The sequence below is a fragment of the Mercenaria mercenaria genome, chromosome 9 (assembly GCF_021730395.1).
Source record: "Mercenaria mercenaria strain notata chromosome 9, MADL_Memer_1, whole genome shotgun sequence".
Classification (NCBI taxonomy): Eukaryota; Metazoa; Mollusca; class Bivalvia; order Venerida; family Veneridae; genus Mercenaria; species Mercenaria mercenaria.
Window position 1 is genome coordinate 57449137 of NC_069369.1, and position 13986 is coordinate 57463122.

The following is a 13986-nucleotide window of genomic DNA, read 5'->3' on the forward strand; positions in this document are numbered from 1 at the left end:
CTGATGCTGATCCAACAGACATAAATGCAGCTTTCCATTCGTCAGGCGTTTCTTCTAATACTTTATGCTTTTCTTTCAGTTCGCGAATGATATTTGTGCCGATCAATACAGGGACACTGTGATGATATTCCGTAGTAGGTACCACTAAGAATAAAGTTGTTAAAGAACCATCTTGGATGTGTTTACTCACTACAGCTGCTTCGATGTAACCGAGATAAGGTACCACTGTTCCGTTCGCTGACTTCACCTCTAATTCAAATTTATCTAAACTGTGAAGTTCTGGTTTGTTAGCCATGTTGTTATAAAACATTTCAGAAATTGAGCTAACCATTGAACCGCTGTCTATCAAAGCTTTTGTTTCTATGCCCTTCAAGTAAATAGATGTTTCATTTGATGAACCTACAAGTCTGTTGAAAATATTTATAGTAGGGCAATTTTCAGTATCTTTGCTAGCATCATGCCCTGCGATGGAAGCACTTAGGAGTTTAAATTTTCATTTGTAGGCTTTTTATCACTTCTGTCTTCAGCCTTTCTATTTTCAGCTCCTTTAGAACCATCTTTATTGTCGTCACCCTGTTGCCTAGGTGGACCATTATATCTGTGGTTTGTCTATCAAAGTGTTCTCTGTAATATGGTTGTCTAGGTTGTCCGTAGTATTGATGATAGAAGGGTCTTCGACCTCTTGAGTAATTTCCTCTATATGAGTATTGATAGTTTCGTTGTGATGCTTTGTTGTCGTTGCTTTTACTTTCTGTACCTTCTTTCCTTATATTCTCTATTTCTTTCTCTAATTTGTTCATTTTGTCCATCAGTTGTTGCATCATCGACATCTGTTTGTCAATGGCTGAACCTGTTTTCATTTGTTGTTGCTGTATAATTGATTCCTGTTTTATTGGAGGTGGTGTCTCTTTTTCTTCTTTCATCTTTGAAGTGTCGTCTAGTTTCAACATTTTGTAATCAGCCGCTGACCTCTTCAGTTCTTCTTCTTCAATTCTCGCTTTCTTCCTTAGCTGTTCAAAGTTTGCTGGAGACTCAAATGTTACCCTTGTATTGTTTCTCAATTTCTCACTCTTTAAACCTTTCCAAAAGCGTTGCTTTAACAAGCTATTTTTCTTGCTTTCAGATATTTCTCCAGTCTCGACTGCTAGCTGCATAATTGACTCAAGTCGTAACGCCCAATCTGATGATGTTTCTTTTTCTTCTTGTTTAGAATTAAACAAATCTTGCATGATAGAATCTTCTGTTTGTGTTGTTCAATATATATCCTCTAATTTTCTAAGTATGACATTGGAGCTTGCCATTGGGTCCATTGTGAGTAGTATTTTTCTTGTTTGACCCTTCAATGAATTTCTCATTGTTTGTGCTATAATGGTTTCTGGATACATCCTGCTTTTAATGATGCACTCTACTTCTACCTTCCATATTTTAAAGTCTGTACCATCGAATGGTGGAATCTTTGGTTTTCCAAATCCAGAAGTTAGTCTTGTTACATTATCACCACTATAATCACTAACAATGTTATCAGATGTTTGTCTTGGATTTATGTTCATATTTCTGTTTCTGTCAATCACAGTTTCATGGAATCGTTGTCTATCGTTGTAAATATCATTGTCTCTATTTCTATCGCTGTATCTGTCCATATATGTGTATCCTTCATTACATCTGTCTTCAGTTCTGATTCCATAACTATCTCTATATGTCATCTCTGTCCTATTTCTATCTCTTCCCTCTAGTCTATCTCTATCTCTTCTGTCTACTTTTAAAGCTAATTCCTCTTCTCTGTTTTTCAGTAACTTCAGTTTCTGTTCTCGCAGGTTCTCAAGTTCAATCTTTTTATCGATTTCTTTTTGTAGCTTTACTCTTTGTATTCTCTGGTTTTCTAGCTCACTCTCGGCAAGTTCTAAACTTTGTATCCTCTGTATAAGTTTAGCTTCTTCATCTTCCTTGATTTTTCTTTCTAAATCTATTTGTCTGTTCTGGTCATGCAGTTTCTGTATCATGACATATTCTTTTTCCAAGTCTGACTGAACTGAATTTTGATTTGTCATTCTAAATCCATCTTCTTTGTATTGTCTCGAGTATGGATCACTTGACGCTTTTGTATCTCTGAGATTCATTAATCGCCTTTGTCTGTCATAACATTCTTCCTGTTTCACCATATCTGGTTCATTGTATTGTCTAACATAGTAACCTTTATCTTCATTGTCGTTGATTATATCGGCGTTTCTATACTCAAGGTCGACATTTCTATGTTGTGTATTTCTCTCATATCTTCTGTCAATATTGCTTTTTGTAATATACAACCTTCCAGCTCCATCTCTGAAATGTGTTGGTATTTCAGAATATCCTTGTTGGTTAATGCTGTCAGCACCATACATAGTATCTGTTATTGTGTTTCCTTGTTGATGGTAGTCATATTGCGTATCTGCATCACCATATTTCGACGAAATTTTATTCCTCTTACTACTCGTGTCTTCATTTCTTGTTATCCTCGGATTTTGTTCATCCGTTCTATAATTCATAGTTTTATGCCTGTCGTTCTGCCGATCTGTGAATTTTGTTTGTTTATTTTCAGGTGTAGATTTAATCATTGTACTTGTTGCAACATTAGTTTGATCTAATATGTTTGCATTACTCTCTCTTAGGAATGTCAATTTTTTGTCTAATTCCATTATTTCTTCAGTCAAGTTGATATAACTTGTATCTGGATCCATTTCATTCTCATCTTCACACCTTTGAACTACTTCATCAAAAGATACACTTTTCCTTGCGGTATTCTGTTTGTCACCTGAATATGAATTGTTTCTAGTGTCTTTTTCACTTGTTTCATATTTTCTGTGTCTATCATAACTGCCTCCTGTACTACTATCTGATCCTGCGAATCTTTCACTGTTAGCACCATTAAAGTCATGTCTCTTATTTATGTCTGCTAAAGTTATTCCCTCATTCGTAACATCCTCTTCATAATCTCTATACATTTTGTAACTATCAGAACTTTCTTTATTATGATTTCCATGTGTCTTTATATAGCATAATACAAATATATTAAGTCACTCTTTGCTGGGTCTATCACTGGAATCCTTTGAATGATATATTGTAAGGTCAAAGGTCAAATTTCCTTTGGGTCAATCTCCATCCTTGAATATAGACACTTGTAGTAATTTCTCAAGTTTATAAGGCCTTATACTTATTTACTATAGTACTCACTATACTTCATCTGTGCACAGATCTTTATAGCTGTCTCTATTTACCATATGGTTGCTCAACAGAGGGGATGATCCCTTGAAGTCTGTGAACGTTCTTGCGTGCCAAAATACCATTCTTGGATCTTTGAAATTCACCCGTTGGGCACCACTGTCGCCGCACTAGCTTTTGTATGGGTTCGGTCGAGCTTTGGGTTGTATTTGGGACCTGGGGTTGGTAGTAAGGATTAACAGATACGATCCTGTATGGTATGATCCTGTAATTATATATACGCATTCGTACACACAAATCTAATCAATAATGAACAAAATACATACAATTACATCAATCGACCAATACAATTCAATGAAACACATATAAAGGTAACTATAACACATGTTTACCTGTAGTTATATAAATATACAATCACAAATAATGGATTTCATTTGATGGGGCACAAAATGGCATTGTTTACGTTTTGAATGATGGCGGAGAAAGCGGAGAGTTGTGTGATTGGTTATTGACGAGTGCAAAAGTTAATCGAACAAAATGGGATAAGTGACTGAGAGACTATCTAAAGCTCTAAATACGACTACATATTTTACTACTTAAACTATTTAGAATACACTATTCCTGCTATAAAACGGGTTCTTTTAGAATACGGAGACTTACAATTGACATATTGAAATATACATTTCACAAAAAGACCTATTAAACATAAAGATGCTAACAGGGACCAAAATGTACAAATCCACCCTACGACAGGAACATTAGAAGATGACCAGAAGACCAACTGGAAGTCTCATGTCCCGGCCCTCGTCCATGCCTATAACTCTACCCCTCATTCTTCAACTGGTTATACACCTCATATCCTTATGTTTGGGCGCCATCAAAGGCTAGCAATCGATGCGTTCTTGGGCATCGAACCAGATATGTCTGAGGTCAAGGACAAGACCTATGTTTCTGGTCTTCGCCACAGACTAAAGTTTGCTTATAGTGTAGCACGCAGAGAAGCCAGGAAGCAAGGTAGAAGAGGTCGTATGATCTCCGGATTAGGGAAGCCAAGCTTGAGGTACGAGACAGAGTCCTTGTGAGGAATGTTGGCATCAGAGGGAAAGCCAAGTTAGCAGACAGGTGGGAGAAGGATGTATACCACATTGTTGGTCAGCCTACTGAAGGTATCCCCATATTCGAAGTGAAGAAGGAGCATAGCAGAAAAAAGCCTAGAGTTCTTCACAGAAACCTGCTACTCCCTTTTATGGGAATTCCTTTGACCAAAACCCCATCCAGTCCAAATCTAGATTCTCCCAACAAAGGTTCTCTCAATGCACAAAATTCCTCTCCAGAAACTTCTGTTCATTCTTCAGCTACTCCTGAGACAGAGAACATTCAGCATACATCTGTGAATACATCATGGAGAACGTCCCTAACAAATGATGTTTCTCATTCTGTTTCAGATAAGGCAGTTCCTGTTGAAAGGATAAAACACAGTCCTGCTCCTAGTGCAAAATATGTAATACCAGCTCTACATGGTAAGCCTGGCGATCGGACAGAGGTACAGAGGCCTAGACGAACCAGAGCTAAACCTGGGTGGATGAGATCAGATAGCTGGAGTTTTAAGTGATACTGATCACTTTCATGAACTGATATTATTCAAATAGTACACTGTATAATAATTGTATTTGATATGTTGCACACCTGGTTTTATTATTTTGTTGTCCCTAGTTTATTATGTGGTTCATTGAATGCATCACATAAAGTACTGAAATCCTTGATTTATGTACTTCACAGTACACTGATTGTTAATATTTATTGTAGACTGTGCACATCTTTACGATGAATTTATATATATTTGTTTTTGCGATCCGTTGTTGAAGATTCAACGTATTACTTGTTTCGCGGAGTTCGGTGTTCGGTGGTTAGTCTTGTGAAGCGGAAGAATTTTATTTACTATATACACCATGTAAGGTGTTATTAGTGTTTGTACACATATATCTGTAGAAAACGTGTGCCTTACTGTTTTGAGTAATATGTAATAGTTTAGTTACTTTACAGTCTAGACTGACGTTGATAGTATTTCTGCTCCAAGCTGGTATATTTAGATTCTTCTGAATGTCCGGACGACATTCCCCGAAGAAGGGGAGTATGTCACGAGGTCCAAAACCACTGAATATCAGTATTTTGTCTACGTGTTGTATTGTTCTCTTCCTTGTATATATTGTTTTAAATGTCTTTATGTGTTATTATTTTGTGTTATGTCCATACAGCCCGATCCTATATGAATTCCTATATCATTTTCATTTCATTCATCAATCTAACATTTTCTAACACTTAACAGTTTATTAAAGACTTAACAAGATTTGCATGCCAGGCCTCTTTTTTTAAAAAAATTCCCGGATGTAATTACACGCATGCGCACTTGGAAAATTGATTCTTGATGGCTTGCGCCTGAAGATTTTCCTCTCGATAATCTTATGTATCAAGGTTTTGTTTTTGTGCCTTTACAGGTAATTGTTATTGCATTCATTTTATCATGTATTCATGCATCTTTCCATATCTCATTTATGTATTTCGGCGCTGTATTTATTGAATTGCACTTGGAGAATAGATTATTGATGGCTTGCGCCTGAAGTTTTTCCTCTCAATAATTTTATTTACCAAGGTTTTGTTTTTGTGCCAGAACGCCCCATCCCTAGAGAAAGAGAACACACGACATGTAAATCAAATATCTAGTGTTGACAGTCGCTTTAAAATCAGTAATATTAAAAGTATTGACTTTTAACTGTAGCCAAATAAAATTAAAACAATGAAACAATTAAATGCTCAAAATGTTTATGCAGTTATTGTACATATTTATTTTCACAGTGCCGAAAAATGTCTGAAATGAATGAAAGGGTAACAACTGCATCTTTTTCAGAACATTCATTTTTATATTTTCCATCAATTGAAACACAATTTAAAAAAAATGATATACATACTTTTTAATTGTGCTATATGTTTGGCCTCTTACTATGTCAGCAATTATTTAACAAGTAATATAAAAGGAGAGTTGTCAGTACTTCTGATTTAGAATTTATTTTGTATTTAGAAATAGCTTTAAGATTTCACCATTTTCCAAATAGATATATCACTTAACTTTTGGAAATCTAGGACATAATAAATAAGATGTAAAGCAACAGATAGAAAACGACAAGTTTTATGATTTAATACTCGCTAAAAATAATAACCCTCTTACTTTTAAAGATGACCAATTTTCAACTTTCACTAAGATGTTTTATCTTTAAATATTTATTTCACAACTATTAAAATTAACTAAATATATAAATTAATTGTACAGGCAGAATTAATGTCATGCAGTAACAGTTGATATTTCCATACATCCAGTTTTTGGGGATAGTACACTAAGTGTCTTTCATAGTGAGCATAGCTAAACCTAATGCATAGTACTGTTAACGCATATTTACGTGTTAATTGTATGTTTTCATAAACTCTATAAAGTAATTGTTCATTTCTCGAAGTCTAATAAACCTTTAATTCTTAAAAAAAGCAAACAAAAATAAAGTGCATACGCAATATCTATTACATCATGAGCTTTAAACACTGTGATAATGGGCTCTATTTCATTTATACCTTTAAAGAAAATGAAAGAGTAATTAAACATTTCTTTTCTACAGAAGTTATTAAACTTACTGCAAAAAGAAGCACAGAAATAAAGCAAAATTACCTTTCGTTAACTTTTGTTTGTTTTTAAAACCTCCATGTTTCAAACGCATAGTATAACAGCAAATACTAATTCTAGTACCTTTTGTGTTCATAAATTCCTAATTATTCTATTAAATCTTATCAAATACAGGCGCGTAGCCGGGACATATTTCATAGTACGCAGATATAATGCGTGGTTGAGGTATCCTCCCATTGAGTAGCTGCCTTTACGAAGATACGCAGCTGCGTAGTGAACACGTGGCAATAGTTTACAATTAATTGACTAATCTATTTGGTTGCAACAAGTCTATATTATGCAACGGAGATTGCTTCATACGTAATCATTGCTTACTTCATATTTGTTTGAAGTACAGTAAACTCCGGTTATAGGGAACACATCGGGACAAGCAAATGTGTTCGTTATAGCTTGAGTTTGTTATAAACATATAGCGAAGATGTTCCTTATCTAGGCATTATTTGTGTAGCGAACTGATTTATATAATTAGTTGATCTAACGTGCACTGTAATTCACCAATTGTCTTTGTAGTTTTATAACAATTTTGGTACAGTTTTGCAGTTTACATCATTATCCTACTATTTGATTGTTTATTTTGTAGTAATCCTGACCATATGAAATATTACAACCCTACGCCGCCTATGCTAACGGTTTAAGGAGGAAATTTCTGTAACAAAATTACAATACAATGTCAAAATTTATAAAATCTTGTTTGCGAAATCGGCAAAGTTACATTTTCAAGCCTAAAAGCTTTTGAATATGACTTTTTCAACTCATTTAGATTTGAAGATTGAATACTGCTTAAGCCGGTGCTAGTGTTGCATTTTCCATTACTGCTCATGAACAGACTCAATCAAACCGAGCCTGCAGTTTTCACTGTTTGCCTTGTTCTCGGTGCTTCCGAGGGATCTACTTTTCAGATTATATTAACTTCACAACAGCGGATGTTAAGTGCTGTGTGGCGGTCGTAAAAAGTCGCCCCGACTTCATCTCAGTGTTGTTATATTTTCTGGTCCTTCGGGAGCATTGATTTCAACTCATTTAGATTTGAAGATTGAATACTGCTTAAGCCGGTGCTTGGGGGCGTCGGCAGTGTTGCATTTTCCATTACTGCTCATGAACAGACTCAATCAAACCGAGTCTGCAGTTTTCACTGTTTGCCTTGTTCTCGGTGCTTCCGAGGGATCTACTTTTCAGATTTTATTTTTTGTATAACACTGCTGACGTAATTTGTCAAGCATAATAATTATGTATATAATCAATTTTTATTTTCAGATAGACATAGCTTATAATTGTACTGAAATCTATGAAATTATCAATTATTCCATGGTCACAATGTTGTAGAAAATAAAATCCGATAGAAATCAAATAATTACACCTAGTTAAATCCTACGCGTATCTCCCAGGTATTACACCGTTACAAGTCATTCGATACTCGTATTACAGTATTTGACAACCAATTCACAGTGATTCTTTATAATTGGTGATTACATATTTTTCAATGACCTAATAGGTAACTTAATTATATGTATTATATTTCAGAAGACTTTAAACAACAATCTTAAAAATCATCAAATCAAGATTTCAGTGTAATATTTGGTTTTTAGATGTCGTTTAGATATATCAACAATCACGCTACATTTTAATAGGGAATCGATCATACAGAATTTCGTCGTGAAGCGGCGACGAAAATCGGGATCGATCCCTCTACGGTAACATGCGACATACCGAATGAGATATATTCTATCGAATTAAAACATGTGTACTTCCGGCACGTGCACAGAGCGTCTGACTTCGGATTGTTTGGAAGAATACGCTTTTTCCTTGTGCCTAATAAGCGTCCACATATCTTGTCCGAACCGCAGCTTCTTGCACATCAGTACAAATAAAAGCACCTAGTGAGCACAGTTCATATAAATGAATATACCTCTCCGAAGGGTGCGCATATCCAAGAGGCGGAAATTACCTGTCCGTTCCGTCATTAGACAGTTCTTTTCAAATGTTATGGGATGAGTTGAAGTCGGATCGATTCCCGATTGAGGCAGTGCCTTATTTCATATTATTTGTTTTATAATTCAATATTGATGGTACAATGTCTACCCAATGTTAAAGCCTGAAGTTTTCATACTTTCGCACTTCGCCATTGTGATCTCTTGATTTCGCATTTTACGCTTTTCTATCATGGACATGCGATACGCAAAGCGCGGGATCACGATGGCAAAGCTCGAAATCATGATAGGCAAGCGCGCGATTACGATGACAAAGCGCGAAATCGAGAATTTTTCGTAATTTTTCGCTTCACCATCGTGGTCTTCTACTTCGCCATCTTGATTTCGCGCTTCATGCTTCGCTCATATGCGCAGGTGATATGCTAAGTGCTCTTAGCGCGAAATCACGATGTCTTCTCCATGTTGCTAGACAAAGCAATGCATGAATCGCAAAGAGCAAGATCCTGATGGCGAAACTGTGAAATAATTTAAAAGGTGTAAGAGGCTTTTGCAGAGTACTGTTTTGGTTGAGGAAAATGTTAAGGGAAATACCCTTAACGAAATTGACATAATGAAGACGTCGCTGACCTTTGCCGGAATGCTTTCCATGCAAGGTATCAGTTTCATATTTGGTACATTTGTAAATGTATCATGAGTGAAACTTAGCATGTCTTTGTTGACTAGTATTCAGTTTGGAGTTATAGTAAAAATCCTTTTAACAATTATCGTGTATATACTTATAGACAAATCTCTTGAATGATATATCCAATCATAATGATATTTTGAAAGTGTGTTACCACCAACCATCTGTTTTGAATAAATACTTGCACACATATAACATGGATCAATGAACCACAGATTACACGTGCAATATTACGAGTACACCTACTAAAATAATACCTTTTATATAAAAGATGAGAAGGAATAAGGATTTTGTGCGATATTTTTGCTTCAAATACACGAAAAAATGCACCATTTGCCGTTCTCACATTAAAAGAATAATCAAGGGGAGGATACCCTCGACCCCCCGGTCATTACATCTGCATACTATAAAGAATATCCGAGCTATGCGCCTGACTTTATAAGTTTGTAGTACTGAATGTAAAGAAATGTTACTTACCGGTATCGTGCCTGTGGACATCTACGCTTCTTTTTCCTCTTGGACAATTTCTCAAAAAACAACCATAAGTCGTGCCCGATAATAAAACAACAAAACTGGTCGCAAATAAAGCTATGTTTAGAGTTAAATATGCATTTGAACCCATATTAAATAGTTTTTCTTTCTTTCAGCACTTCGCTTAAACTAAACTATAACTTATCTCTTGAACTGTTTGACAACAAATGAACGTTATGTAGTTTCTAATATTGCTTTATAACGAATTGATTGCACTGTCGTTCCTTAATGTCCACGTTCCGTACACCGTACATAGAGTCGTTTCTCAAAGGAATTTACGTACTTTGTCTCAGTAACAATATAATCTTTCAATGTTTCAAGTTATACTAATAACTGAATATAAATCTTTAAAACTACAGACGACCACGATAAAATCCTATTGCAAAATTTTCTGATAAGAAACCGCAATATTAGATTATTTATTTTTAAACGTGAATGATTTAATTACAGAACACGTCATATAATCAATATTATTTATTTTTAAATACGAATGATTTAAATACTGAATACATGATATGATTATAATATTTTCATGTCGGTAATCTGTATAATAATAACCTCCACCGCACCTCGCCGTTCAAGAGCTAGTAACCAGTTTATCTGTAATGTCCTCACGGTGTCACCCCGGTATTAAGGTACTTCCGGATCGTTGTGCCCTATGAAGTAGTTCTTTGAACTTTTGAAGTTCCCAATTTGAAGCCATCCCTACTTCGACTTGTTAAATTCCAAATGTATTTATTGACACTGTACATTTTGTGTCATTTCTGATGTCTTTAACAGTTGTTTTGTCTTATATTTCTTTGCGGAAGGATTAAAAAAACTACTCCAAACTGGCGGCCATGACAGATGTGTGTGGGAAATTTGAACATTGACTGAATACTTTGATGTGTAGCAAAAAAGTTCATTGTTGATTATAGCGTTTGTCTATGCTATATTGACTGGGACAGTATTGCTGTTGAGAAATACAGAGCTATCAATGCCGTACATTTGTTGTAAAATTCACAGTCCATGTCCAAATGTGCTTGTTTTACTAAAGATAAAATAAGGAGAAATTGTACCTGGCCGACACCTCACACGGCGTGATGTCGCATATTGTAACGAGCTAACTGAACGGAATCCAGATCAATATACGCAAACTGCAAGCTAAACCTGGGTGACTATTTAAAAGTAATTATATACTTAAATCATTTCGGGGTTGACAATATTTGTCGTTATCTAATATATAAAACTCATGTCTAACGTATAAGATCAAAAACAAAAACGAAAAAGTTGAGACTGCCGTCCAAGATTCGGTAGTAAAGACAGATTAAAAACATACCATTTCAACCTTTATATAATTTTAGAATAATCCTTTGAGGTTACTATAAATGAAAAAAATAAAATATAATTCTACAAATTATCTTTTATAAAAATTACAACAAACGACAAAGTTGGGGCAGTCAATAAATGCCACCAAAACATTGATGCCAAAAAAAATCAATAAAAAATCTGAAAACACAGCAGTTGGTATAGAAGATTACAAAGAAACATCTAGTGAAAAATGTTATATATGTAAACGTTTTTATTTTTTTTCACACTTTTATTGAAAAATATAAAAAAAACCCATACGAAAATATGATTATCGCATATAATTTGTCGTACAGATAAAGCGCATAAGATTAACTTATAGATAATGCAGTCACTTGAAATACCTAATACATTATCAGTAAGTATGCAAACAATAACCCAATCCTTTTCTAAACTATCTCAAATGCTGAATGTTATTTGATTTTATTCAAATGGAAAATTTATTTAATACGCACACAAAAACGTATGTTAGACGTTATCAGCACAGTCAATTGTGCGTCAAGCTGCTGTTTGATTTATCCATTACATGTCAAGTTTTCTTTTCTTAATTTCGTTTTAAATAATTTATTAAATGCTGAATCATTCTTTATAATTTAAAGCATAATTACACGATCTCCTTTAACTTCTAAACCATCATCTAGCAGCAGAACCTGATTTGACAGGCATTTTCCATTGAAATACCGACAGTCATCAGCAACAAAAGTTCAAAGAAAAATGTTACGCCACTTGTCCTCGGTTGCCCAAATCTTTGTTAGAACAGGAATATCACATTTAACTTTTCATTTAGTAAAAACTTAAAATACAAAATGCAGTTCTCACGAGCCATTTCTGAAATGTCGGAAGCGATTGGCCAATACTGGAATTACGTCTGATTAAAGACAAAAATAATGTCAAATAAAGCATGAAAATCCTTATAAAATTTACATAGATCGTTTTTAAATTAACACAGTATTTTTCGCCAATCAAAATAATTCAGTTTTCAAATTTTGATTAGAATGAGCCCGCTATCAAAGTTGAATCGTAACCGCTGTCACATGTGCACGTGTAGCTCGTGCTGAAATTCAAAATTGACAGAATGTCTTTACAAACAGTTAATCTAAATCTTAATTTACATGTTGACGCCGATAAAGATCTCATGAACAATATTTTTCAGGATTTAAATTAAATGTCTATCAATCCATCTCAAAAGTACGCGTTTTTACAAAACAAATATTTAAGCCATTTAAAGCGATAATCTCAAACATCGTCCAGTTATTTCGGTATGAAATAGACACCGAAATTATACTGGACAGACTGCATCTCAAGGGTTACACATTTGACACAACCACGTGAACGTTTTGATTACAACAGCATCACATCTGCGTTTTGCAACCTGATAATTAATTTAACTTTTAGCTTGAAGACACTAAGTCTTGTCTATTCATCTATCTTTTAACAGATTACGACTTGTAAAAGGTTAGCCTTTTTTTAAAAGCTAGTCAGCGGCCCACCATCACTGAGACTGAAAGATCTGTGAAGTACATAATACTTGACGTATATTATCGAGCAGTTAAAGAAAAAAGAACAAATTTCATTTATAAAGAGTGTTTTGCAATAGCTGTTTCTCAGCTTGCCAATGCAATTGACATTTAGGCAATTTTATTGTTTTTATCAAAATCAGCTAATTATCGAGAAAAAACTTTTTTCTGCCTTTAAAATCAAGTAGATTTCGTTTTATATTATTCGCCTCCTCGGATCGGCCAAATGTTTTATTGAATTTTGATAGGTTAAAGTTATTTTGTGTTATTTCAGTTTTAGTCTAGACAGATTTCTTTCTTTGTTTAGATCATGTCCAAAAATTACCTCCTCAAAAGGTTCTTTTACACTTAATAGGAAGTGACTTCTCAGTGTTAAATGTGAAGTTGTCTAAAAGGTAGTTCGACGTTGTTGATTAAATATTGTATTATGGGGCATATAAGGACACGGCAGTTTTATTTTTGGCTTATTGCTTTTTGTATTGAGAAAAAACCTAAGCAACGTTTATTGTGAATTTGCAGGTTTTAGGGAAAATGTCTACAGATGCATAATTGCTAAACAGCAAATTTCACGGGAGCATTTTCGGACAGTGTTGTTTTTCAGAACAGATTATGTTTCTTATATGTAAATGACATATCTTAATATTTTTCATTGTTGGTAAGATATACAAACCGGCTGTGTGTGGTTTTCATATCAAAGTACTGAAAATGAGGTCTATGGACTTAATTGTTTATATGAAATAAAGAAGGAGCTGAATAAGTATAATCTACCCAATGCAGAAAAAATTTCGTTCAAATTAAATTCTGTATTTATAGTTACTGAAATCATGTAGATATTGGAGAGGATTTTCAGAAACATATTGGAAGTTTTCAGTTACTTTAAAATTTCGTATTATTGTTAAAGAAATGTACAAAATTCACGATGTCTTCATCAGAAAATAAAATAGTCAAAACATAATTATAAACAAGACAACGACAAAGGGTCCGAAAGTCGCTAAGGTGGCATTCCTTTCGGCAGTTGGTTCTCAGCTTACCAAAGCAATCACAATTAAATTATCATTG

At 34.4% G+C, this 13986-nt stretch overlaps 1 protein-coding gene across 1 annotated transcript in view; it reads right to left on the reverse strand.

Annotated features, from left to right (window-relative positions):
* LOC123547203 (conopressin/neurophysin-like) overlaps positions 1-10443 on the reverse strand; it is a 71849-nt gene extending 61406 nt beyond the window's left edge. The window contains exon 1 of the mRNA XM_045334130.2: positions 10010-10443. Coding sequence (XP_045190065.2) covers positions 10010-10030 — 21 coding nt within the window. The 5' untranslated portion in view covers positions 10031-10443. The remainder of the gene's footprint in view (positions 1-10009) is intronic.
* Positions 10444-13986: the final 3543 nt, after the last annotated feature.